This window comes from Ochotona curzoniae, unplaced genomic scaffold, assembly GCF_017591425.1.
Source record: "Ochotona curzoniae isolate NIBS_2020 unplaced genomic scaffold, NIBS_Ocur_1.0 contig_43, whole genome shotgun sequence".
NCBI lineage: Eukaryota > Metazoa > Chordata > Mammalia > Lagomorpha > Ochotonidae > Ochotona > Ochotona curzoniae.
In genome coordinates, this window is record NW_024466218.1 from 12,311,155 (window position 1) to 12,339,096 (window position 27,942).

Sequence of the window (27,942 nt, forward strand, 5' to 3'; positions counted from 1 at the left end):
AGGGCCTCCCTTGGCCTCTACTTATTGAACACTGTGGCAGGTGTCCCACCCCAACTACTACAGCTCACATTCCTGCCCTCCCTGTCCCTGGAGTCCTCTTCTGACAAGTAACACAAAGGAAGACTGACACGAGAACGCCTATGAAGGACTCGAGTCAGTGGCTGCCACATCTGAAGGCACCAAGGCAACACTGGGCTACACAGCTTTCCTGGAAGGAAGGAAGCTCCTGAGTGCTGCCGGAGGAGGTCCAGCCTTTCCTAGGGGCCGGGACGGATGGAGGCATTGCCAGTGGGGGCAACCTTAGGTGGGACCAGCTCTGCTTCCTGGTCCTGCAGGAGTCCCCCAGACGCTAAAGGCTGGGAGCAAGGACAGCCTGGCTCTCTGATTCAGACCTGCTCTTGCTTCCTACTCTCTGGGGCCCCCTGCAAGGCAGCTCTGCAAGGCAGCTCTGCAATGGGGGAGAGATTAACATTTGAAATCCAGGCGGTGGGCTCCTTCCTCTCCTCCCCACCCCTCACTTCCTCTAAAAAAGGAAAACAGTCGTTGAAATTGAAAAATGGTGCTCAGTGAAGGGTTTAAAGACATTTTGAATTTAAAATATATTTTAAAGGTCATTTTCAGCAGTAATTATGTTATAATGGCGAGGCTCTTAGCAAAAAAGCAGGTTCCCACAGTAGCATAAGACTGAATGGGGAGCAGCCACAGCTTGGGCCTTCCATGGCCATCAGAATGGGGGGGGCAGTTGGAGAAGTAGTGGTGGATGGCATGGCAAGGTAAAAAGACACTGGCGGAGCCAGTGGCACGGTCACCTAGGGTCCCCAGGAACAGTTCCAGTCCCTGGCCTGGAGTGGTCCCTTGGAACTCCCAAAACCTCTTGGGTTTAGCACTGTTGGACTTTTGGAGACTCACAGAACCCTCTGCCATGCCCCCTTTTTTTCTCTTCCAGACATTGGCCTTGAGGTTCTTGCTGGCTCCATGACGCAACTAGGGCCAGCTCACTCAGTGGGAGAAAGCTCCTCTCCCCTACTCTTCTGCAGGACCACCTGTCAAAGCCATGACCTTGCTCTCTGACCATTCAGCTCTGATTTCCCTCTGGGCAACTGTGCAGCCACCCCAGGAGGAGCCCCAAGGCTGACCACAACCCTGTCCTTCTGTGCTGGCACGGGATACCTGCCTACCCAGACACACGCCCAGCCTCCTGATCGGGCTCATGCTGGGAGGATCACAGGGTTCCCAGTCTCCATCACCCCCAGCTGTTCTTAAGTCACCAACTGGACAGATTTATTCTAGAATTACCAGATTGCCAATTTTTGGAGCCCAGTCTGCTCACCTTTGAAAAATTGGGACCTTTGTTCATTTCTGGATACCATGGGCCATATGCCCACTTGGATTTGTCCCTGCTTCCCCTGGAACTGGTGGGAAACCCGAGATGCTATGTTCTTTGAACAGGTGGAAGACATGAATGTGCTGGCAGCTGCTGGAACCTCTGTGTTTTCTGTCCTATATCCCAAACAGGTACTTCCCCACTCCCTGGTCTACCTGCCCACTCTTGATGAGGCTTTCTTCGCAGGCCACCCATCTACACAGGTGACCTTGATTGACCACAGTGCTGTTGTGAACCTGCCTGAGAATCCTCCAGAAGGTGTGGCAAGAGCCCCCAGTGGTGCCTTGAGAAGGTTCTCAGGCACGGAAGAAGAGGGGAGAAAGACAGCACAGTGCTGAGAGAGCAACTGGGATTGTAGGAAGGAGAGACCCAGATGCCCATGAAGGGATGTTGGAGGTGCCCAGAGAGGCTTTCATGAAGAAGGTGTGTGAAGCATGAATGCAGGGACAAAGCAACAGAATGAAGAAGCAGGAGCAGTGGCTGTGCACTGGGAGAGGTGTCTGCTCCCTAGGCTTCTATAGCCCTGAATGCACCTGACACCGGCCAGAGGGCAGATGACTGCCTTTAGTCACCCTGCCTCTATGGGCTTACTCTGGGGAGCAGAATCCAGTAGGGTGCTGAGTTTGCTCACTCCAGTGAGTGGTCCTGTAATGCATGGCCTGGGATGGGGAACTGGGCCAGCTGCGAGATGTGAGAGTGGGCTTTGGAAGCTGGGCCTCCTGCAAAGCTAACAAGCTCTGCTCTGGTGGGAGTAGTAGGCGTGGGGGTGAGGAGAGGATAGTCCCCTGCTGGGGCTGTAGGGGACAGGCACAGGCAGGGCAGGAGAAAGGCGGGGAGTGAACTAGAAAAAATGCCCAGGAGAAGCACAACACTCAGCTACAGTGTTATTAAAAGAAAGCATCTTAAAAACGCGAGCCATTAATAACAGCCTGACGCCACGTTGGGGTAATTTATTCAAATTGCAGGGCCAGGATGGAGGAGCAGATGTTTCTGAGCTGCTGGTGTCACCGAACGAGTTCTAGGAGTGGTGGGGGTATGAGGAGGGGGGCTAAGCACCCCCTATTTCCTTTGCCCCTCATAAGAAGGTCCCTGGTTCTGCCTTTCTAGAAACCGTACCCCAGGCTGCAGGAAGGCAGGAGGGCTTCAGGGGCTGAGGACTGCTCAGTTCATTCAGTGTGTTTATCAAGATAGGAAACTGGGGCAGGGGACTGGCAGGTAGGTCCCACAGCTAGAGTGTCAGGGACCCCATCCTGGCCAGGGCCAGCTGGTGGCGCTGCCATTCTGCCCAAGTGAAACCCTGACATTGGCACAAAGTCTTCCACACTGGCCATCAGAGTTCTGAGCATTTCCGCTGGGGTGCCACCACCAGCAGATGACCCCAGAAAGTGAACCTGGAGCCTTAGTTGTCTCATCTCCACCACGGAGCCATAACACCTACATCACTAAGAGAAAAGACACACAGTGATGGGCGGAAGGCACTGTCCAATGTAAGGTGGCTATTGAGGGCAACCTAGAGCTTCAACTGAAACCTTTGCTTGTTTCACTGGTTCTACCCCTGTCCCCAGTGAAACTGTCAAGTTCCCATGGCCAAGACTCCTGTTGGCATGCACCTCTGTCCAGTTGAGGAGTACCACTGCGGGTCTTCCCTCAGGGACAGCTGGTGTGGGGACTAAATGGTGCAGATGCCTGTGGCTCTTCTCCCTGCTGGCTAATGCGGACCAAAGCCTGCTCAGCTCCCCCAGGGTAACATGAGCATCATTCTCTGCCTGGCTTGTAAGTGACTTCATGGTGGCCCTGTTCCTTTTCCCTTCCTTCCATCTACAGTTCCAGCCTCTGGCCAAGGGCAAGGAGCTCAGAACACAGAAAGGCCTAAAAGGAGTGCAAAGAGATCACGCCTTCTTTTCCTGATTTGGGCTTGATGTGCGGAGTCTCACCAGTCAAGGAGTGCGCTCTGCTCTTGGTGGGACACATCCTTCCGCTAGGGGCCATGCCGTGGTCAGTGGTGGCAGGTGGATACACGAAGCCTCCCAGTTGGACACTTCCCTCCCATGGGCCCAGGCTTTGTGATGCCACCGTGAGTTGTGGGAACAGAATGAAGAGGACCCCCTTTCCACATGAAGCCTGACAGGAAATGCCACCACCAGAGTGACATTGGGTTAGAACAGGTTGCTTAAGCAAAGTTCACCTTGAGGGAACAGCATCAGTGCATGTGGCTGCTGATGGAGGCACAGGGAGTAGACAGGGGGCTGCATTTGTCCAGCCTCTCTGAACTTGGGAGTAGGCAGGGGGGTTGGTTGCCAGAAGTCCAGGATGAGACTTAGGGGGCTGTGGGGTTCTCCCCCAGGAGAGATGGGGATAAAAGGGTGGGTAAGATGGCAGGAGGGGCTCAGCTATCACTCCCAGCCTGTGCCCTCCAGGACCTCCCTGCCCACCTGGCTGCAGGGGTCAGCTGCAGCTTCCAGCCAACTGGACCTGCTCACAGCTCAGGGTTCATTTGCAATGAAGGAGAAAGCACAGCCCCACACTCACGGGGCAATCAACGCACTCTGTGATGAATGGAGCCCGTGTCACTCAGCGAAAATGAATATTTCTTTGCGATAATGGCCAGATGGTAGCAACTCTCCGATCCAAATTAAAACATGCATGATAAATGCCAGGAAAACAGAGGAAGACAAAACCCCAACCTGGAGTGAATTCTCTCTATAAATCTTCCCCCCAGCACCCCCCTTGCCACAGTGGCCCTGCTAATAGCCATTAAATTATTAAGATGTGTTGCAAGGAGAATGCCAATGTCAGTGATACTGGCCCCCGCTGCCCACCCCCAGCCCCTGGCTGTAGGGCTGGAGGGTGAGAAAGTGATCTAGGGGGGCTGCAGAGAGTCTGGGCACTCCAGCAGGTTCCTGTGTAGAGACAGGGCAGAATGCCAACCTTGCCATGTATACAGTGTCCAGCCCAGTTCCACAGTGGGTCAACCATGTTTTGGCCCTCAGGAAGCCAGTCTCCATAGAGAAGAGAAACTAGACATCCAATGCTTGACACCATGGCTCTGATAACAGGTTGGGGAAGCCAGCAGGAACAGCAAGAGAAGAGAACGTTTGAGCTAGGGCTTAGTGATGAGGGTGCTAACCATGGCATGGTGCTGGGTGGATGGGCAGGGTCTCAGGGGGTGGCTATGCACCTGAAGTCTGAAGGCAGGAGCGGCAGCCCTGGGCTCTCTCTCACTGGTCTCCCTGTCCATTTTCCTGCAGGTAGCTGTCTTCCCAGGCTCAGTATCTGTCTATCACCATCTTCTTTCCGAGGCCTCAGAACTACTCCTCCTCATCAGGAGCTTTTCAGCTCTTTAGCTTGGTGTTCTGGAACCCTCTCCTTGGGCCAACTGATTCCTTTATTTCCTCTGTCCAAGCTCTTCAACATGGGTTCTATGCTCCTTGTCTTACCTACTCTCAGCCTGGAATTTCCCTCCAGGGAGTCACCTCCAGAAACCCCTCCCTGACTGCTCCAGTCTGCTCTCTGCCCAACCTGAGGCTTTTGCTGTCTCTACCATGCTGCCCGCCACTCCCAGCTGCCTGTGAGGTTTCTGCCCATGCCCCACCCTTGCAAGACATCTGGAATTGCCCAGTGTGTCTTTGAGAATGTCAGCATCACTGGGGTGTGCCCCTGCTTTGGATCCCTGCCCATCCTAAGCCTGAGAGACCCTTCTCAGCACCAGGCTTCCTCTACCTGGGCAGCTTTGCCCTTGCTCACACAGACAGGTTCACTCAGCTGCTGGCCAGGCTGCACCCGGGGAAGCTCCAGCCTCAGACGCTGACCCTGCAAGGGCATGGATGAGGTGTTGGAGAAGCTGAAGATCATGGTCATGCTCGTGCTCTGGAGACTCCACCCTGCCAAGGGGGGCCCAGCACACAGCACAGACATGCAGATAAGCCAACAAGGTATGGAGGCCTGTGTGAGTCTGTGGCCTGCAGGCTGACTAGCACTGTGGTCTTGGAGAAGTCACCCATTCCTGACCCTCACAACTTGGCTGGTCAGTTGGGGCTGGAGGCGCTGGCTGGTAGTGTGGATGCACTGGGGCTCCAGCTGCCCTTGCCGTCCTCCCTCTGGAGTGTTAGCCACTGTTGCCGCAGGCTCGACCAAGTCCCATGGGCTGAGGTTGGGAAGGCTAGTAGGCTGTTCTAGCAGGTGGAGATTGTCTGAGATGGAAGACAGGGAAGGAAGGAGTATATGGACAGAAGGAAGATTCTGGGCTGGGGGCCTGGCCTACTGGGGCTGGAGGATGGGCAGGGACAGGATCCTGCAGACTCCACCGTGGCTCCTGTTCAGGGAACAGACACCCACACCTTGGGATCTGGGAAATAGCGAGACCAACATTGCAACAAAGCTGTCTTCCTCTTCCATAAAATCGACCCTTGTCTCTGGCCCAGCCAATTCTTCTCTGTCTCTTACCTACAGCGCATATTCACCTGGCTTGCCTCTGGTTTTCTGCCTTTGTCCATAACACTCAGTGCAGCTGTTTGCTCTTATGAAACTCCTCTCATCCTCCCCAGTCACCACCTCTAGGAAGTCTACCTTCTTTATTCTACCTCATTTTGGTCATTTGTGCGCTCAGTAGGGCAGTGGGCCTGGCCTGTGAGCTGACCAAGCCTTGTCAGTCCTCACTTCTACTGCCTCTTCTCTTTGTCCTGTGGCTTGGACTCTACAAAAAGTCATGTGTTGATGGTGACAGCTGGCATCTGGTAAGGCTACAATCCACCTACTGTGTCCCACCTGCAGGTATGAGGGGGTCTTGGCAGTATATTGGTTGGGGAGGGGAGAGAGGTGCAGCTTACGGTGGGGGGAATGGGGTGGCAAGCAGGGAGCATGCAGTCAGAGTGACCTAGCTGTGAAGTCCAGCCCTGTCCTGCCCCCTATACTGGCCTCTACGGGTCCCCTCACACCCACCTGGGCAGCTGTACCCTCAGAGCTCTGCCCTTCTGAGGCCAGGCATAGTGCCCTTGTCTCACCTCTGGCTCCTGTGCTGTTTGCCCTTTTCTTGACCCCGAGATCTCCCATGGGTCTCTCCCTGTGTCTGCTGTGGGTGACAGAGACTAGGAGGCTTCACCACACCCACATCAGGGCTTGCACACAGGCATACCAGGAACTGCATGACCCTCAAGACTGCCTGCAAACTGCTCTTCTCTCCTCTAGCCCATCTCCCCAGAAGCGGCCATGTGCTAGCTAGCGCAGTGCCTGGGACATGAAACTGTGGTAGTGATGAGAGGATGGGACACAAGAGGCCTTGGGCACCTCTCTCTGGCATTCCTACTCCAGGGTGCACAGGCACGAGGCAGCTTTTAAATATCATCCAGAAGCCCATTTGCTATGATTAATATCCCATTTCCCCTGGAACAATCCTTTGCTAAATTAGCCGGGGCCAGAGGGAATTGGTTGGGGAGCTGCAAGTCTCTACTTAACTTTCCGAATGGATTAAGGAAACTTCAAAAACAAAATTCAGATCAATCAACATTCCCTCCCCCAGCTAAAAGCCAGGGTCCATCGAAATTCAGCAGGTTTTGCAGTTAATTATGTTTTCACACCTCTGGCACGAGTTACAGATGTATTTATAATGTGTGTGTCTGCCCCTGGGTCTCCGCAGCACGCTCGGACCCTTTCCCACCAGCCACTCAGTCCTGGCCACAAGCTGCTCTCTGGAGCCCCTTCTGAGGACCACAGGGGGCGGCTTACATTTAGGAAATTTCTTTTTAAAGGGGACTGGGAGGGGCTGGCATTGTGACTCAGTAAGCTAAGCTGTAACCTGAGACAACAACACCCCATATGGGAGTGCTGGTTTCAGTCCCAGCTGCTCTGCTTCTGATCCAGCTCCCTACTGATGAGCCTGGGAAAGCAGTACAAGATGGCCCAGGTGCCTGGGTCCCTGACAAACACATTGGAGACCCAGCTGGGACTCCTGGCTTCCCCTTGGCCAGTGGTCTCCCTCTCTCTTCCTTTTCCTTCCTTCCTTCCTTCCTTCCTTCCTTCCTTCCTTCCTTCCTTCCTTCCTTCCTTCCTTCCTTCCTTTCTTCCTTCCTTCCTTCCTTTTTCTCGCTCCCCCTCTTTCCTTCTTTTTAATAAGATTTATTTATTGTTTTACAAAGTCAGATTTATAGAGAGGAGACACAGAAAGATCTTCCAAATGGACACAAAAGCTGGAGCTGAGCCGATCTGAAGCCAGAATCCAGGAGCTTCTTCTGGGTCTCCCACTCAGGCACAGGGTCCCAAGGCTTTGGGCCATCCTTGGCTGCTTTCCCAGGTCACAGGCAGGGAGCTAGAAGGGATGTAGGGCAGCTGGGACATGAACCAGCATCCATATGGGATTCCGGTGCATGCAACGTGAGGACTTTAGCCACTAGGCTACTGTGCCAGGCCTGTCACTCTGGCTTTCAAATAAATATGTCAGAAAACAAACAAACAAAAAACCCTTGGGATTTTGAAAAAAATAAAATTCCCAGCAAGGGTACATGGCACCACAATCTACAGAAACAAGCAGCTGAAAACACGTAAACACAAACATGAGGGATCGTGGTTAGATGTGTGTTAGAACTGTTGATCATCAGGGAAGCAGTGCTCTGGTTAGGCAGCCTGGCCTGGCATGAGGATCTAATCTTCCCATCCTGACACCCCTGTTAGGTAACCTACCCAGGGGCCTGATAGGGCCCGCAACAGCCCCAGACTCTCCAGCTCCCAGAGCCAGGCTGTTAAGCATCAGGCAAGGACACCTCAGGCTGAACACAGTACAATATTCTCTTCTACTGTAGCACAATACAAGTTCTCCTAGCCAGAGACCCCTGGGTTTACCAGGATGCCTTCTTCAGGGTTCCTGGACAACTGTGGGGAGGGAGGATGGTGTTAGAGCAGGTCTGGGGTGTGTGTGTGTGTGTGTGTGTGTGTGTGTGTGTGTGGTGTGTTTAGGGGGAAGACAGGGAGATGCATCCCCATGGTGCCTGTACACACAGACCACGAATAGGGCACACAGACAGCTGTTTTCAGGGATTCTATGAGACCTCAGAAAATGTGACAGGTGTAGACCTCTTGTCCTCTTGGGGTTCTAGTCGCCAAACACTTCAGCCGCTTGTACCCTCTGGATCGGGATGTCCCATGCAAAGCACAGACCAGGAGCCCCAACAGGGAGGCCAGGGCTTGGGGAAGCAGGGCTAGTGGTTTGCTTTCTGAGGACCCAGTTGGGCTCTAGGGCCCTGCAGGGCTTTCGGATCACTGGACCCTTTTGTACCCTAACTCAGTTGCTGCATCTGATTTCTGGAAAGTAGATACTTCTGTGTACTGAATTGGGCCCCGCTTGCACGTCCACTCCATCAACGCACTCGCTGTCTGGGCTCAGTGGCTACAGGAGCCTAGGAAGGAGCCAACCAGCCTGCACAGTGGTGGCTCTGGGTCATTCTGGCTATGCCCCCTGGGGCCCTAGGTTAGGGGCAGGAATGTGCAGCCGTGCCTGCAGGGTCCCCTGCTCCTCGGCTGGGTCACCAACAGCTTCTGCACCTCTACTGAGACCCTCACCCACTGAACGTAAACTGTCTGTTTAGATATAAAATGATGCTCAGAGGAGAAATGAGGAACTTAATAGGATTTAAAAAGCCGTAGGACCCGATGGAGCTACAGATGGTGGAGGGTGGGAAGGACTGGATCAGCCATAGTTGATGGCGGAGAACAGGCCCTCGGGGAGGGCTGGGCAGTGCGTCACATGCATAGCGTCCAATCTCATTAGCCAGCCCAGCGGGACTCCACTGCCACAGCAGCGTGTGGCTGCGGTAAGGGCAGCGGGCACCCTGAAGATGTCGTTGATAGCAATGGAGCAGCCAAGGGCGGTAGGAGCACGGGGTGGCGAAGTGACTCAACTGGAGGCCACTTCGCTCAGGGGTCTGAGTGGAAATGGGGTAACTCACAGTCTCTTGTACCTGTGCTGGCCCTGCCCCTGCTGGGCCTTCCTCCTGCAGCCCAGTGCTGGGCAGACACAGAGATGGGGAGAGACACAAAACTGGGCAGGCAGATGACAAGCAGCCTCCCCAGCCTGAACATGGGGGAGGCAAATAGGAGCTTCTCCCAGCCAATTCTGCCATAGAGGTGACCCCATCCAGACAAGTATGGCAGCCAGTCCTGGGGGGTCTGGGGTCAGGGAGACCTGTGCTGGTTGGCCCTGGAAGACCCTTCCAGTCCTGCTCATACCCTTCTGCCTCTGGGCATGGTGAACTCGTGCCTGGGCTGCTACCACAGGTACCTCTTGGATCAGGCCTTTCTGTGGCTTCTCATGCAGTTCATGAATAAAAAGAGACTGCAGGTGCTCACAAGACAGCTGGTGATGGAGACACAAAGTCCTCACAACCAGCCACCATCTCACTGGATCTTATCTGCCAATCGGCTCCCCCTGCCTAGCCACTGATTTTATGAGACCCTTGGCACCCTGGCTGAGCCCAGCAGGTTCCTGGACAAGTTTGCTGCCCCAGGCCAAGGCAGTCAGGACCTGCCTCTCTTCCCCAATGCAGGAATCCAACCTTAAACCTGGCTTGCTTCAGGATGTTCTTTCATACTGAGTCTTGACCAAGCTTTAACCTCTGAGCCCAGTGCCCACCTCTTCCAGGAAGCCCTCTTTGCTTGCTCAGAGCTGCTGTGAGCTTTCTCTTCTCTGATTGCTCATAGCATGTGGGCAAGTCCAGAAGTTACTCATCTAGTCTGCACCTGACTCCCTCCACCAGGACACTGCTTCTCCCCTCTTTGTCGCCTTGTAAATGGGCCTAGATTGGGTGAGATACGCCTGTGGTGCCTTCGCACTGCTCCTAAGCCAAGTGGAGTTCCAGAGACCACACTGGGAATCAAAGATGCACTGAACCCAGGCAGGAGTGAATTTCAGCTCTGCCACTTTCTGGCTGGGTATCCTGGAACAAACTACCTTGCCTCTGTGCCTTGGTTTGTACTGTGAATTGGGGTCAGAAACATCTACCACAATAAGGTTCCTGAGTGGGTGAAGCAAAATTGTCCAAGTCCCCAGCCAGTCTGCTGTTCTCAGAGACATGCCTCTGTAAGCCCAGGGGGATGACGCCACATGCCCTACCCACTCCCAGCAAGGCTGGGGCTAGGAGCTTGGGGAGGAACAGCCAGCCTGTGTTGCTCTCCCTTGCTAAGGACCACCTGCATCTCCACTGCAGCCACCCTCTTGCCCCCACCTGCCTGACAAAGCAGAAGCTGAGCAGGACAGCGGCCTCCAACCTTGGCCACGAAACCCCTGGCTGCAGGAATCATAGCCCAAGGAGTAAAGAAGCCACCATAATACCCAGCTACATCCTTCCTGCCGATGTTCCAATTACCTGTGTCCCCAGACCTTGCTGTCCCCAGCATGCGGACTAATGTGCCCAAGGAATGTTCTAGCAGCCTGAGAAAGGGAAAGATGAGCCTGGCCCTCATGCCATGGGTTGGTGTGGGAAAGGCAAGGAAAAGGCTTTCTTCTGCCTGCAGGCCAAGGTCTCCTAGTGCACCGGGAATCTGAAGCAGAAGCCTAACTTCTTGCTACTGCTCATGGCACTCAGGTGCAGATGAAGGGCAGCTAGAGGGCCTCGGACCTCGGGGGTCTTTGGGGTGTGTGGAAGCTAGGAGCAAAGTTCTGGAGCCCCTCCCTGCTCACCTTCCTGTACACTCTGGGGCTCCTTCGTTTCCTCCCTGCCTCCTCCCCCAAGCTGGCCCGGGTCTTTTCCTCAACCTACTTTTTCCAGGCTTCTCTCCCTTGCCCACCTCTGTCCCTCCTCCCCCCTCTCACCTCTGTCTTTTCTCTCTCCCTCCCCCGCTGCCCACTTCACTCCCATCCCTACCTCCTCATCCTTCTCCTCTTCCCTATTTCTTTAATTTTATTTAATGTTCACCTCCTCCCATCCGCTTCCCCCAGAAGACATATTTAATGGCTATTAAATTATTTTAGACCAACTTTCTTAAAAAAGAGAGCGAGACTGGTGGGAGTGCTGAGTCAGGGCCATCGTGCTGTTTAATATTGAATATGCAATTAATAGAGAGATGTTTAGGTTTGGCTCTCTTCCCCCCCCCCCTTCTGCTGCAGGAAGAATAAAAGAGCAAGTGTCGGCGGTAGGAGATGGATGGGGGAAAGGAGATGAGCTAGCAACTTGGGTCGTGGAGCTCATGCGACTCAGGCAACTGGAGTGGGAAAGGGTTTGCATCAGAGTTCCCTGTGGCCTTCCTGGGAGAGGGCTTCGAGGCCCCATAGGGGTCTGGAGGAGAGGGGCTGTATGCAGACTTGCCTGCTCCCCTTGGCAGCCCTGTCCATGCCTCGCCCCTGTGTCTTCCCAGGCATGGTCCCTCCCCTCCATAGAGGTCACATGTGCCACCTCCTCTGAGACCACTGGCTACTCTGCCCTGGGGGATCTCCACTCTGGGACCTACTGCCTGCTCCTCAGTGCTTTTCCTCTGCCACTCTGTCCAGCCAGCGGCTGCAGGTGAGTGGCTGTGTGCCTGGGGGACCCACTGGGCCTGCCTGTTCGAGGCCATCTCCAGGAGACACTCCTCACTTGCCATGGGCTGGGCCCACCCAGCTCCCCCTTCCTTCCCCTGGACCCCGACTATTGCGATCCTCAGGCCTGGACCATGGGAAGCTGCAGCGAGGCCCTACCCTGCTCAGGAGAATCTGAGACCCTGCTCAGCAGGTGGCCTGAGCCAGAGGCCTTGTGTCTGGCTCTAGACCTTGACAGGGCCCAGGAGGCAGCAGCCTGGGCTGGAGGGGACCTCTCTGTTGTCCCTGTTGTCACATTCCCCCTGGACAAATGACACTCCAAGTTTGCAAATGGATTTTGTATATTTTGCCCTATGTCCTTCATTTCCTGGTAAACTCTCTGGGAAGAGGAAAGGTGAGAGACCACAGTGCCTGGCTAGTTAAGGGACAGGGAAGGCAAGCGGGCAGAGGGCCCTAAACCCCTCTCAGGCCCTCTCTGGAAGAAGAGTAGCCCAGCTCTCTCTGGAGTCAGACAGCTCTGGCCCAACCCCAAGGGTGCACTTAGGAGCAGCTGCCCTGCACCCCGTCCAGCCGCTATGTAACAGACATCCCGTGTGGGTCATCCCCCTACACACGGGCCCCCTTGCCTCCCCCTTCTCCATCCCCACTCCACACACACTCAGGGTCCTGACATTGGCTACCTGCCCAGAAGAGGCAGAACACACAGCCCACAGCTGAGGCCTGCTGCCTGCTGGGACAGCATCCTTCTCTCAGGGAGGCAGGCCAGGAAGGGGGAAGGGGAGGGTTGCTGTACGCCTTCCCTCCCTCACGCAAGGTGGGACAGGGGTGGCATGGGGTGTGCAGGGAAGCTCCGGGTAGACCTGCTGGTGTGTTCTTGACTGGCTCCTCCCCCTTAATTTCCTTCTGCACCACAACAGGTGTAGGCTCGGTCTAGGGGAGCCTAGGGACATGGCTGTGCCAAGGGTGAATTAGGTTACCCCAGAGATGAAGGGCCAGGGTGAGGGGTACAGCCTGGAGAGAACCGCCAGGGCAGCTGACACCTGTGGAGCCCACCCAAACCCTGTCCTTCCACGGCTGAGCTGCAAGGTGAGCTGGGTCCTCAGCTAGGCTCAGACACCTCAGGCCTGGCACTGGTAGGCTCTGCGTTCTTGAGGCGTGTGTTTGTCGAGTGAGGCCGGATTCTCTGTTCCCTGCCAGCCAGGGTGGTGGCCTCCCTCACCGATCCCAGCCCTGCTCTGTTTAGAATTGGCCTGGTCTTGTCACAATAGCCCAAGGGCAAGCTTGAGACCATTTCCTAAGTCTCCAGGCAGCGCCTTTTCAACTCCTGTAATAGCGAAGTTTCCTTGGTCACACAGAGATGGGCACCCACTTTGGGGGTGTTGCAGAGGGGCCAGAGCCACACTCCAGGCTGTTCTTGTTTTCTCAGAGAGACACGAACCCACCCAGCTCCCCCTTCCTTCCCTGTCCACACCAGTCATCCCAAGTTCTGCTCCCACCCCACCTCCTGCCCAACCACAAGGTTCCTGGGTGGTGGGGAGTGAGGAGCAGGAGGAGGCAGCAAGAGTCGCTGCACAGGGAGAAGGAAGAGGGGAGGAGGGGCAGAGACAAGTGGGCCCTCACGTGAAGGGGGCTGGCGCGGGCAGCTACTACCTCCTCGGCTCTCGCTGTCCGCCGGCTTCACCTGGATCGGCCGGTTCATCTGCAACAGAGAACAGGGGACAGCATTTCAGCAACCAGCAGCCAGCAGCCACGCTAACAGGTGCATAGATGTATGCAGGGCCACAGGCCACACCCATGCACCAAGATACAAACTCACACATCCTTGGGCAAACTCAACTGTTTCCCCAAGACTACACAGTCCCGGGTCGTCCCCCCCCCCCCCCTCCACACACACTTCAGGTGGTTTCTGGGGACGAAGGCCTTGTACCTCTACCCTACCATCATCACTGGCCCTGCCACCAGGAGCAGCCAATGCCAGCCTGCGATATCAGAATCCCAGACTGTTACCTCCCCGTATGCCCATGAGGTCTGTGTGTCCCACAGCGCACTCTTAGCACAGCCTTGGTTCACTCAGTCAGTTAGCCTGGAAATGATGTCTGGTTGCAGGCAGACCCTTGTCCAGACTGAGATGTGGCATTGAACTTCACTCCAGCCCATGCCTGCCATTTGGCAGACTTGGGCCTTGTCTGGAACACGGCTCAGGGAAGGGTTCTTGACTGCAACTAGGGGTGTCCCCTGGGGGTCTGCGTGTTGGGGGCACAGCTGGACACAGCTGGAGAACGCTAGAAACAGGCCTGCTTCCCTCACAAGGATCTGTGTCAATTCCATGTGCCAGCCACTAGAGGTCTCCGGACTCCAGGCATCCTGGACGCAGCCTGACTGCTCTCCCAAGCAGGCACCAGGGTGGGCTCCAAGGCTGAGGTTCCGATGTTTTTCAAACAATAAAAGCAAAAGGAATCTCAACAATGGAAGTGTATTCAACGACCTGCAGGTGCTTTGCTTTGATGCAGCCCCTCCTCACCGCTCCCCCACCTCATTGCCCTCCCAGACACAGACCCTGGGGCGGGCAGGGCAGGGCAGGAATAGACACGCCCATTTCAGGGATGGAGAAGCCAAGGCCCAAAGAGGAGCGTGTGCTTTCCGAGGCCAGCCAATGGCAGCCAGGCACAGGCTCGCAGCCCTGGTCTGCCAAGGCTATTTCTGCCCTTCCGTCCTGCACCATGAGGCTTTTTTGCTGCCAGTTCCCTCCTATCCACAGGCTGGACCAGCCGGTCACAAGCCTCCTCCCGCCTCCTGGCTGGGAGTGGAAGTGAGTTTTGTCTGCGTCAAGGCCACTGGGTGGGGGAGCGTGGGTGTCTGTGACTCAGCAAGGTGAGGACGAGGCCAGAGGAAGGGCAGAGCCACAGCAAGGAAGGGTGGAGACAGGAGGCATACAGAGCAGACGGAGGAGGAGGTACGGGCAGTCAGGGGGCCTGGCGTGCCTTGTGTGGGCTCTGGGTTGTGGATTAGGACAAACTCCATGCTCTGGGAGAAGGATGAGGAACTTCTGCATAAACCACACCTCCCCAGGCCTTGAGCCATGGGGCCGCAGGCCAGCTGCAGAAAGGCACCAGCCACACAAGCTCTCCTGTTCCTTGTTGCCTGGGAACTCAGCACCCCACCTTTTCCTTGCCTCCCAGAAATCTCCACTGTTCCTGGAGCCCAGCTCTCAGTGTGGCCACCGTGTGCTGGGCATTGCTGGTTTTGCTTGTGTGACATTGCATTCTGCCCATGAATAAACTATGGAGTATGGGAGTGGGGGACTGCAGTGAGACTGTGGCACCATGGTGAAAGGCCGTGCCATGCCTGATCTTTCTAGACTCTAGCTGCCTTGAAAGGAGAAGCCAGAGGAGAAAGCCAGTGGGAAAATGCCCAATGGGCGAATGCAGTTTGGGGTTAAGTTGGGAGGTCAAGACTCCCCACACTGGACTCTGACCCCTCTCGCACTATTGCCACATCCATCACATTCCTCTCCCAGCCATATTGGGCAAGTTGTACCTTGTCCTCCAGTCTTATCCTTTGAGCTGAGCCCCTGTGTCCCCACAGTTGTACGGTAAGGTCCTTGGTGTTGGTGAATCTTGAAATGGGCTCGCCACGGGAATAACAGGATGAATGCAGACATGAGGATGGCACATCGTGCCCTCCCACCCCCTCTCCACCATGAGGCTGGGTCCCTGACCCCTGTCATGAGGCTGGGAAGAGTAAGAGACCAAGGTGGGAGTGCACCTGTGCAGGCAGAGGGGCAGGACCCAGAGCCAGCTGGGCCCTGCTGCTCTGTCCCGGCTTGGTCCAAAGGTATGGAGATGAGAGAGAGGGAGTTGGGCACACAGAGAATAGGGTTTCATTCCCTTATGGGGTGATGCAAGGAGCAAGGCCAGAACCACCATCTTCAGGAGATGGCTGGGGGACTCCTTGGGACTGGCGGGCAATGAGTCCCATTATCAAAGGAGATCTCCCGGGTGTGGATCATCCTTTGCTGGATCACCCCCAGTCCACCAGCCTTGGTGCCCAGTGCACAGCAGGTTCTGTCTCTTGCTCCCCACTGTAGCCCTGGTGCACACCTTCCATGTCCAGGTTCCCTCCATGGCATGACGACACAGGGCCTCCTCACTCACCCACATACTCATGGCTTTCTGAAAGGCCAGAATCTGGGGGCACAGCCAGCTCCCGTCTTCCTCCAGCCTGTGGTCTGGGCACCCATGGATGTTCCAAGAAGACTTGTTCCTCTGAAATGGACTCATCCTGGGAGCATTTCCATACCCCAGTATGACATGAGAACAAGTCGATCTCCACGCAGCCTTGCAGGGCTGGTTGGAGAGGTGCTGGGTGGGACAGTAAGAGAAAACACAGCCGTGGGCTTCTGTCATTCCCAGCAGCACAGCATGGAGATTTCTGTTAGGACAGGCTCTGCATAGGCAGCTGGGGCCTGGCAGGAGACCTCCCTCTTGTCCCTTGTCCTGGTGCAGCCTGGCCAAGCGCTGCTTCTGCCTCAAGAGGGAGGACTGGACAGTATAATCAGCAAGAGGATGAGTAGAGGATTCTGGGAAGAATGAAAAGAGGAGGAAAGAGACAGGAAAGAAAAAGGGAGGACCAAAAGGGACAGCTGCCATCTCCTTGGCCTCCTTGTAACCTTGCCCTGGCTGTGGACACCCTCCAATGCCTTTGCAGTTGTGTCTCTCATTCCTTAGCCTGGTTTTGTGTTCAGCCAGTGTGCGGGATCCCAGGGGCGTGTGGCTGCTGGGAACTTGGACTGGGGTATAGGAGCCTTTCTACTCCTATCCCTTCTGAGATGTCCTCAGGGACCCCGTTGAGGCCCAGTGGTTTTTGGTCTGGCTGCTGCCTGCAGGTGCCTGATGGGTATTGGGAGCCAGGCCTCCTCTGGAGGCTCCTGGCCTCAGACCTCCTGGGACACCATCAACCTTTGTTGCCTGGACCCATCTCAGGGGGAGCAAAAGATTTGAGGCCATCTCTGCTCCCAACTCTGCCAGAGTGTGGCGGGCGGTGGTTCTTTGCCTGGCCCCTTATCCTCTGGATTTGCCCGTCTTCCCCTCCCCACCCCTCTGCCACTCTTTGCATCAACACATACCCATGCATTAAACAAGACATTCCATTAATTTCTTCATCATCATAACTTAAGCTGGGACATACCCTTTAAATATTCATTCAGCTATGAAAACTGGGCATTAAAATTTTAATAATGTCAAGCTCATTTGAACCAGGCTCCTTGGGGACGATTACGATACAATTAGAATAAACACGATGATGGAGCTGATTGGGGAGCTTCACCTGTCCAGCGTGGCTCCCTGTGGAAGGAGAGGCTTCAGGCCAGTGGGAGACGGACAGACAGACAGGCCTCCTCCCCCGGCTTGCATCTCCCCTCCCTCCCACCCTCTCTATTTCATGGTGTCTACTCTACCCTCCTAACCCTCTAACCACCTCATATCCCATCCCAGGACCAAGGTGCCAGTGCACCTCTCTCTAACCAGCAATCCCTGTTCTCCCCTAGCCCCTGGCAGTGCCAGGGACTCCTTTCCTGGTCCTCCTGCTCTGGGCTGGGATGACTGTGGGCCTCCTCTTCCCTGCCTGCAAGGAGCTCTCCATCCGACCAGGACCAGCTGGTGGAGGGGAGCCCTGATGGTTCTAGCATCTGTTACGCTCTGCCTGGCCCCCTTCTGTCCCTCCTGAGAGCTAGCATGGGGGGGGGCGGGTTAGAGTGGGCTTAAGCCAATGCTACCTTCCCTCAGGGCAGCTCTCACTGCACGGGATAGTGGGACCTTTGTGGGGAGCTGGAACCTTGGCCACCTGCCTCCCCAGGAACCAGTGTCTTGGTTTTGCGATGGCACACAGCACAGCCCATTCTGTGCTGTCATGGAAATCATGGGGCTGACTTTTCTCTCTGCATAGGCAGCTGGGGCCTGTACTCTGCACAGGCAGCTTCCTTGTACTCCTCACTGACCATCTAAACCCTCTTCTTTCTCAAAGGTCTACAGCCTTCGCTAAGCACCCATGATTGTCATACATAACCTGCGTTCTTCTTCTCTCTCCTCTCTTTCTCCCCCCCCCCTCTGTGTGTGTGTGTGTGTGTGTGTGTGTGTGTGTGAGAGAGAGAGAGAGAGAGAGAGAGAGAGAGAGAGAGAGAGAGAGAGAGAGAGAGACTGAGACTAGGAGATTCAGGTTTCTCAAGAAAAAGCAAGGACTTGGGTTCTTCAATCTCAGACTCCCAGCCCAACCTTAGCACAGAGTTTCCCTGGAGTGTGTGTGTGTGTGTGTGTGTGCGCGCGCGCACACACACACACATGCATGCTTGATTAGCACTGTGTGGCATCACAGGCATCTTCAAAGCATTTACTTTGAGCAGGGATGGAAGGGAGATGGGATTTAATGAGGCTTTGGAGAAAACGCCAAGACCAGTCACCTCTGGTTTCTAGCTGTGACCAGAAACGCCTTGGTCAGGTCTGCACCAGTGTCTGACTGATGCATGGTGCAAGGTGTGGACATGACACAGACATGGGACAGGTGGGTGGGATACAGCTGAAGTTCCTGTATCACCCACTGGCCTGCTTCAGGCCCAGGAGCTGAAACCCTTGTGGGACCTCTTGACACTGTAGCAGCACTCTGTGTCCTGCATCCTGGAAAGGCTCAGCTCTGCCTGAGCCAGGAAGGCTGTGTGCAGCTGTAGGTTCTTGACTTGCTCAAGCTTGCAGCTCACACTTGAAGGCTGTTGTCCTCTGCCTGTTCCTGGTATCCTAGGAGGTACCTCCTGTTGGCTCCTGGGGGAGGTATGACCCGGCCCCTCCTCCTCAGTCCCCTCCCCCCACCACCCTGTGGTCTTTGGACAATGCAGCTCTTACCCTCCCATTCCCCACACTCAGGGTGAAACCCCAGCCTGCAGGGGCTCATGACAGGGTGGGGGTGGGAGTGGGGGGCGTTGGAAGCTCTGCACTTCCATCCCAGTAGTGTTACTGTTATGAGAAGCACAACACAATTTGCAAAACCCCTTGTTCTACGAGTGAGAAATAAATGTCATCAGAGTAGTAAAATTAAAAAAGCTGCCCCTTCCTTGCATGGTGTCTCTCTGACTTGTCATGGTATTTTTTTATTGGCTGTTTGATGTCGTTTTAAGTCAAGATAAACATAAATTTTAAATTATTAGCAAGGATCTTACCATTCATTTTTATTTTGTGCAATGCCAGCTTTCAATGCAAGTACCATAGTATTTCCCAAGCATGCAGTCGCTGAAATTACACCATCCCTATTTCGTGGCTGGTGCCTGGAGGGTGCCTGGAGCTTTCCTGAAGAAACAACACAAGCCTGACTCAGGAAAGTAGCAAGCACAAGGGGGCCGCAGGCAGGGAGCGGGTCACAAGAGAATGCTCTCTCAGGACCATGTAGGTCCCCACACCCCCTCCTCCTGCCTGGGCTGCACCCACAGTTGGAGGCTGAGGACTGCTAGGAGTGACCCCACCAAGGGTGGGCCAGGTCAGGGAAAGCAAAGAGCAGCTGTTTCCATGGAGCCCCTCATACTAATCCATGCATAGACAGGCACACACAAAGGAACATGGAAGAGCAGCTCATTCCTCCTGAATGGATGTGCCCTGGACTACCACCCGGCAGGCAGGCTTGGACCGCTGCAGGTGGAGCCCGGAGTGCATGGATCCACAGGTGACAGAGGCAAGCAGAGTCCCAAGTGCCAAGATGAAACAGAAAAAGTTCAAGCTGGTAACTACAGGGCATGGCAAGGTTCCTAAGTGGGAGCCCTTCAGAGGGCAGTGCCCATGTAACTGCCCAGGTCATGTGCCCATGAAGCTGCCTAAGAGATGTCTAGCACCAGCCACCAACACTGGCATCAGGAATTGCCTTGTGCACCAGGTGTGTTCAATGTGTGCACAAGCTCTAGGTATAGGAAGATGTTTACACAAAGATTTAGCTTTGCTTCTCTCCTTCTCCTGCTCTTCCTTCTTGTTTTTGCTCCTCTTCTTCTTCCAAAACCTGAAACTACTGTGGGTCTTCCATGTACATGGCAGGGGCTCAAGTGCATGCGCTGTCTCCCAAGGTGTGCATTTTCAGGTAGCTGGATCAGAAGCGGAGCCAAGACTTGAACCCAGGTACTGTCACATGGAATGTGGGTATCCCCAGCAGTGTCTGAACGGCTACACCAACTGCCCACTTGAAAGATGACTTTGGGGCAGTCTTGATGAATAGATTGTCTTTTCAGCCATGGTTATGAGAAGCTGGTGATCAGAGCATAACCATCCTGTCAGCTCCCATGGGGACCAGATGGGGGTCTCTCTCCAGATCCCGCTTCTCCACAATTTTACCTTTATGGAACTTGGTAAACAGTAGTGAGCAAGTTAATACATGATGCAATTACTGTGGGGGCAGGCCAGCGTCATGTGACCTGTGGAGCGTCTGGACTGTAAGTAGTAGGTGCTCAACAACATCTTCAGGAGAAAAAGCAGCTGGGCCCTGGGGCTTCTGCACCTCCGTGGCAGGCAGGGTTGTCAGGAAATGGCAGGAGCGGCGCGTATTATTTGTGGCTCATTGTAAATATATTAGTGCTTTAATTGCCTCCTTAATAAATCGCATATGGCTCATTCCACAGAGAGGGTTAGAGAGGCAAGGGATCCCATCTGTTGTCACCCTAAGGTCCTGATTCAAGGACGCCCCGGTGCTTACCAGGGTGAAACCTGGATGCTGCCGCCTGAGGGTCCAGACGACTGGCTGGATCAGCCAGTTGGCAACACCCCTCCTAGGTGGCTGGGGGCAGACGCCTAAGGCAGCCTGTGCATACAGGAGCCCTTTCCCCCCAGCCCCATCGGCCTGGATAACACATACCTCCTTAGGGTGTCAATTTCCCCTCTTAGACTTGCAGTATACATTAACTATCCCTTAAGTTCCCTTTTCTCTCTTTCATTACCCTGTGGACCATGGTGAAGCCAGATTTGTGACTTTGCTTATTTAACATCTGTCTCCTCATGTGGACCCAGAAGCCAGCAGTCAGCTGGCACATAGTGGGTGTTCAATACACATAGTCCCCGAGACTGACTGGCTCCCTTGGGTGCCATATCACTCGAGTTCTCCTGCTTGGGCAGTACCCTGCTCACAGATGCGTGTAGGGGCAGGAAGTGACTGCCCGCTGGACAGTCCTTCCGGCTGCCTGTGACAGCACAGTGGTGATGCTGTTGCCCTTTTGGACAACACAGGGTGTATGGAAGCTGAGAGAAGCTGATCACTGTTAAGAGAGCATTCAGTGAACAAGGAACACACAGAAAAACCTGAGGTAATTGTTAAAATATGCAAATCCACAGCCCATTGAAATGCAAACCCTCCAGATAAGATTTTTTAATAAATCTGGTTTCTGTTCCCACTCCTGGCTTGGAGGAGGCTTGTTGGGTCAGAACATGTCCCAGCAGGCAGACCCTCTCAGTTATTCATCCTTCTCATCGAGGCCTGCCAGCTCCCCAGGGAGTGGTGGGGGTCTGCCTAACGCCTCCCTGGGTTGAGTGGAAAGGGTAGCCCCAACAGCATCCAGGGCACCACACCCTCTCCCTGTGCTGGTTATAAGGCTCTGTCTCCTATTACTAAATTTTTTTTAAGGATTTGTTTATTTTTATTGGAAATTTTACAGAAAAGGAGAAATTTGCAGATTTTATAGAGAAGGAAAGACAGAAAAAATTTCCATCCACTGGTTCACTCCCCAAGTGACCACAATGACCAGAGCTGAGCTGATCTGAAGCCAGGAACCAGGAGCTTATTCTAAGTCTCCTACATGGGTACAGGGTCTCAAGGCTTTGGGCCATTCTCTGCTGCTTTCCCAGGCTAGAAGCAGTAGGTTGGATGGAAAGCGGAGGAGCCAATTCGCAAACCGGCACTCATTTGGGATGCCAGCACTTACAAGGAGAGGATTTTGCCACTAAGCCATGCATATCCCCTCCCCTTAGTCTTCTCAAATAAACCCACATTGAGGCTCAAAGTCTTTGCCTTTTCCCCCAGCAAGCCTGCTATGATTGGTCCACCCAATTACAGTCTGTAACTTTGGAGTCTTTGCCTCTGGATGGTTTTTGGCCTTTTGCTGTCACAAGTGTTGCTCAAAGGGATGGGGGAGGCACTGACTGTCTCAATGATGCAGCAGGCTGGGCCAGCTGGCTCTGAGTCTGATGAACAAGACAGGTGTGTGGGTAGAGCTATGGCCCTTGGGTGTGTGTGTGTGTGAATGGCTGCTGGTAAGATTTTCCAAGTCCTTCCCACATGACAGACCTTGTCCTAGCCCCATGACAGAACCCCTACATCCTTTAGTCAGTCCCTCCTGAAGAAGTCTGGCATTGGTGGAGAGAATCTGGTGGTTTGTGGAGGGCCTGGGCTTGTGCAGTAGGCATGAAGCCCCCAGTGGGGCCCCACAGGCACCATATCCCTCCAAGGCCATGTTTGCGGAGAGAGAGCCCAAGCTCGAGCAAGAAGATGGAGCCAAGCCAGGTAGGAGTGGGGGTGGGGGTGTCTGAGAAAGGTGGGTAAATGTTTACATGGAGAATAGCCAGCATCCCCAGGCTCTTCACCACCGGCAGGACAAGGGCCCTGGGTGCACTGAAGAAGGTTCCTCACAGCATCTTTAACACAGGGAAGGCTTCCACACAGGATTTCCAGAGGGAACCCAGATTTCATCTCAGCATGGCCCTGTGCACCTGCCAGTTGCAAGATCCTTCCAGTCTGGGGCTGAAAGCCCAGGCTGCTGGAACCCCTTCTCTTGCTCCCCTCCCCTCCTCCCTCTCCTATCCCTCTCCCAGGAAGAAGGAAGAGCTTGCCCCTGGGGTTCAGCCCCAAGCCCACTGCCCTTGTGGGAGAAGCAGCCCTCCATGGCAGCTTTTGAGCTTCCACTGCTCCAGAGCTGTCCCTGGCATTGCAGTGGGGTTGGGATCTGCTGTGGCTGTGGCTAAGGGCTTTCCCAGTGTGGTAGCTGAGATGACAGGGTGAAGGACAGCAGGGCAGGACTGACCCATCCACCTGGGGACTGCCACTCATTCCAGCCTCCAAGTCCCCCATGTCCCAGCCATGTCCAGTCCCTTGAGGCCCACACAGCCAAGAGGGCAGCTGGCTCTTTGTCTAACCAGCTCCCTCCTCTGTTCCACTGCTCCCACCAACGCGCCAGGGCTGCTCTGGCAAGGGTGGGAGGATCCTCACGGTCTTAATTAAGATCTGCTGCCGTGGAAACCAGGCTAATTAGCCTGCGCGTCCAGGCTGGGTCACTAACCCTCTTCAGGGTGGGGGGTGGGGTTTTTTGAAACACAGCCGCAGATAGATGATTCTGGATGGAAGGAGACCCCATTCAGTGGTGAGGTCCCCTATTCGGGGCCCCAGATTGGGTTTGATAATTCAGGACACTCTCAGCATGGTGCCTGCCTAAAGAAGCAACCATCCCTCCCTCTCTCCACTCTTTCCCCCCTCTCCCCACCTCTTAGTATTTCCATGGTTTTGAAGGAGTCCTCAACAAGAGATTTTTTTCCATTCTGTTCCCGAGTCTCTTGGCCCTTCCTACTGAGCTGAAAATACGGGTACATCTGAGGAGGGCAGGAAGGGCTGAAAATGGTGAGGAAGGTGTGTACCTGACCCCAGGCATAGATAGCCCCATCATCTCTGCAGAAACCTCTCTTCTTTGTCTCTCAACACGCAGCCTGTCACTGTGATGGGCCACACATTTCATTTAGTCGTTGACTCATTCATCCAATCATCCATCTGCCTGTCTATCCATCTATTCATACACCCCTACATCTACCTATCCGTCATCCAACCATCTATCCATCCAACCATCCATCCATCCAACCATCCATCCATCCAACCATCCATCCATCCAACCATCCATCCATCCAACCATCCATCCATCCAACCATCCATCCATCCAACCATCCATCCATCCATCTGTCTGCCTGTCCCTCCATCCATCCATCCACCCATTCATTCCTCTGAATCTCTCAGAGTGTCAGGCTGGTGCCATGACATAGAAGACCTGAATAGCCCTTCCTCCAAGGGCTCATGCTCAGTCTGCCCCAAAGGTGTTTAAGTCCATCCTTCCTAGTCTCTGCCATGTACTCTGCCTTCCACCCTCTGTGTAGAGGTATGCCTGATTCCCTGGGTGTGCAGCCGCATGGCCCTGCATTTGTGAGGAAGGCTCAGCCTCCTCCCTGTCCCCACCCCCACTGGCTCTTGGGCATTTGCCTACCTATTTGCAGTGATGAAGTTGGGCTTCTACAGCACAGGGCAGCCTGAGACCCTGCTGGTCAGCTCTTGTGATTTAAAATGAGTTGTTGATAGTCTGAACTCACTCCCATTTACCGGTTTCTGTGCTTGGCTCTGGCACCAGAGCTCCTGGAACTGTCCTTGTCCATAGAGTTCCCACACAGATCCATACTTCCTGAATATTCTGTCCACCCATGCTCATGGCCCTCCCTTGGTGACCAGATTTCTGAGCCCTGTGCCCTGAGAGTCCCTGATCGTGGGCGGGGGTTGCCTCTGGACTTGGCAAAGGGCTCTGTTGCCAAGGAATTTAGCCTGCAAACCTCTTACAAAACTGGCCAAGTGAGAATAAGAGTGGGTGGTGCCTTGTCCATGGCCATGTGTCAGAGACCCTGTCTGTGTCATCCACACCCTGCCTTGAGTCAGGTACTTTGAGCCCTCCACTCCACCCCTACTCACTGGGCCTGCCCCTGGAGTGTCGTCCCCCCAGGGCTGAGAGAGGGGTCTAATGTCCCCTGTATGGCCTGTGTCTCTCATTCTTTCCGCCATGGCCCTCATGGAGATACTCTGGCATGACCAGGGTAGTGGGGGTGTGTGGTGGGGGCAGGGAATAGAAAGCCCATACCAAGCAAATGACAAATGTAGAGGAAATTGCTCCTAATCCCCATGCCACAGTCTGATGACGCTGGCCAGGCGCAAACCTGAGTCATCCCAGAAATGGCACCGATGTGTGCTTGCTGGAATTTGTTTTGTCTCTGGGTTTTAGATTTAATCATGCGCTCTCTCTCTCGCTCACTCTCTCTCTCTTTTTCGCTCTCTCTCCTCTTTATTCCCTCCCTCCCTGCCTCTGCCCCTTGCTTTCCCGCTTCTAATACTAGCCTGCACCCCAGCAGCTCATCCAAGTCTGTTTTCCTGGCATTAATTAACACAGCTCTCCAGCCTCCAACAGGCTAAATGATGAATCAGGTTAAATTCCAGACAACAGCCGCACACCGCCATCAATTAGCCATCTCCGGGGCAGCTTCATTAATAAGCATCGATCACGGCCTCCTCCTGAGCACGCCAGGCTCTCTGGGTCACGGCCACTGCCTGAGACTGTGTCGGGCCAGGTGTGAGTGTGAGCAGGCATGTGGGAGGGACCAAATGCGTGGTTCAGGGGACTGCCTGCGGGTGAGTGGGTAGAAATCTTGGGAGCTGGCAGAGAGGCCCTGATGTGAGTGTGGCAGGCAGTGCTACAGCAGGAGGGGCGGGTGTGTCTTTGAGGGAGGGGCGCTGTGCCCTACCTTCCTTTTGTTGTGCTATCCCTGGTTCTCTCTTTCTCTGATTGCCCACTGTTCAGGCATGCGCTGCTCCCCCTACCCCGGGAACAACAGGGTTCTCTCCTGCAGATGCAGGTGTCACTGGCCCCAGCCTCTACCTTTTCTCTCCTTTAGAAACTTGGTCCAACCTGCATTCCCACGGGAGTGAACTCCCCACTGACATTCTCACCCTCCTTTCCCAAGAGGTCTCAGGACCTCTTGGTTGTTCTCCCTGGTGACATCTCCAGCTCAGAGCCTGACTCTCTCTCTGCCCCTACTGTGAACACCCTAGCTTGACAGCTGTTACCACCAGTACCCAGGTGCCTGGCTCACATCCTCCAGTCCCTTCTGCCCCACAGGTTGGGATCCTACTCTCTTTTAGGCATTCCCATTCTGCCCGGAATGTCGTACCTCCTGCTGCCCACAGGACCCTCCTGAGCCATGGGCAGCTGCCAGCAAAGACCCCTGCCCACAGGTTAATGTCCACTCCCTCAGTGTGGTGGCTGCCTGCCTCCCTGCACAGTCACTATGGCTCCCCTCTGTTCTTCTTTAGCCCTGTAGTTCCTGACACTGTCTTCCTTCAGCATGGTTCACATTACTCTGAGCAAAAGCTTGTCCACTGCATACCTGCCCAGGCCTGGACAGCCTCCTATTGGCATAGGGGGATGGTGCATCCCCAGAACCCCTGGACCTTGTGCACATGCTGGCTTGGGGATCGATGCGGCCTCTAGAGGTAGCCCCCAACAGATCATCTCCTTAAAGGTTAATTAAGACCCTGGAGCTGGCTGGCGTGGTGCAGCCGGTGACGGCAGAGAGGCGCGCTCCAGACCATTAAACACTAATTAGGTTTGGGAAGTCTATCGAGCTCTGAGGTCTCCTCAAGGCAGGTGCTGGCCCCTGGGCGCCCTTTGAAATGCCAGTACTGTCACCCCTCCCTGACCCCCGGTCCAGCCACCAGGCTGGCCCAAGACCCTAGGCAGCAGGCTATGTCCTGCGTCATTTCTATCCATCTCATTGTGTCTCCCCTGCCCAGGCTGTGACCTGTCAGAGTCACTGCTCATCCATGGTTCTGGGGCCAGCTTTTAGATCTGGGAGTTTGTATAGCTATGGACCCTTATTTCTGAAGCCTCTTTGCACACCAGCAGCACAGCCTCTGGACTCGCCTCCTCTTCTTCCTTGGGGGTTCCAAGACACTAATTGAAAATAGGCATGCTCTGGCTCTGGGCTCGGGCAGGTAGCACAGAAAGCTACCAGTGGGTGCAGACTGGCCTGGGCCTTGGGGTTCCTGAGCAAAAAGAGAGAAGGATGTGGGGATGGTTAGGAAGGCTTCTCTCCTTCTGAGCCACTGAATGCCTGTCCAGAGATGCCCTGGCCTCACCCCTTCCTCACCCTGTTTCCCAGAGGCCTGGCTCTCCCTCCAGACCCCTCTTTCTCAGGCTCTAATTTTATTCCTGCTGCTAAGCTTGGCAAGTGCAGCCCTGAGGCACTCCCTGCTCCCACCATGGTGTTCATTCATCCATTCATCCACTTCCTGAGATATTTGATGGAAACCCTGCCTTGCTCTTGGAGGGTCTGTGCAGGAAGTGAGCTTAGAAAGGGGCGCCCCCCCACCCCCGAGTTACAGTGGCATCACCTCCAAGCAGACAGCTATTCAGATCCAAATGCACCAAGAAGGATCCCTCTACCCCCTCCTGGTTGCCCACACCACGGCACAGAATCCTGTATCAGTTCTGGAAAACGTATGAGGCTGAAACAGGTTTTGTACCAGTTCTCCCTGCAATGCACCTGTCCTGCCTTAGTGACCAACAGATCTAAAAATCAGCACTGCTACCATCTCCATTGTCACCGTTTGTCACCAGAATAGGATGTGGCTTAACTTTTAAGCTCATGGTGAACTTCCAGGCAGGGTCAATGCCTGTTTAGGATCCCTACAGTCTTATGCTGGTCTGGGCTCTGGCCCTCACGATGCCATGGAACAGCATAGCTGCTGGCAGGTGGTCTTAGCTCAGGCATTGAAGTCATGGTGCCCATACCTATGAGCCTGAAAATGCAGGGCCTCTCTCGATCTCCCTATATGCCTATCTATACTCACCCCCTGTCTTTGTCTGCAGTATTGACCTGCACAGAATGGATTTGAGAGCAGAACTGATCCCACAGGGGCAGAAACCCAGCCTGGAACCCAAGATGGCTCTTTGCTTGCCCCCACCCTCCCCTTGGGACCATGACCTGCACCGCTACTGAAGGAAGGACAGGAGATGGGCAAGGTCCATTGTTTAGGTCTCTTCCTGTACCACGGCCCCAGCTCTCAAGGTTCCTACACTCCTCTGACAGGCAGGGATGAAATGGGACTGTGTGGGCACAAGAGGCTCGGCCCAATTTGATAAGCACCAAGTATTATGATTGCATTGATTCCCGTCATAAATCATCTCTCCTATCTCCTGCCTCTCTCTCTCTCTCCAGCGCCCCAAGTTAAGCCTTGGTATTTTCTTTAGCTGCTG

The 27,942-nt window shown here is 54.6% G+C and overlaps 1 protein-coding gene across 29 annotated transcripts in view; it reads right to left on the bottom strand.

Annotated features, from left to right (window-relative positions):
- The window catches only part of CELF4 (CUGBP Elav-like family member 4), a 260,549-nt gene that overhangs the window by 45,421 nt on the left and 187,186 nt on the right, over positions 1 to 27,942 (bottom strand). For 14 of the 29 annotated variants that reach the window (XM_040984933.1, XM_040984923.1, XM_040984931.1 and 11 more), the window contains exon 3: positions 13,503 to 13,581. In XM_040984933.1, the coding sequence (XP_040840867.1) occupies positions 13,503 to 13,581 (79 nt within the window). The remainder of the gene's footprint in view (positions 1 to 13,502; positions 13,582 to 27,942) is intronic. The other 15 variants (XM_040984942.1, XM_040984941.1, XM_040984950.1 and 12 more) reach the window with 2 other exon arrangements.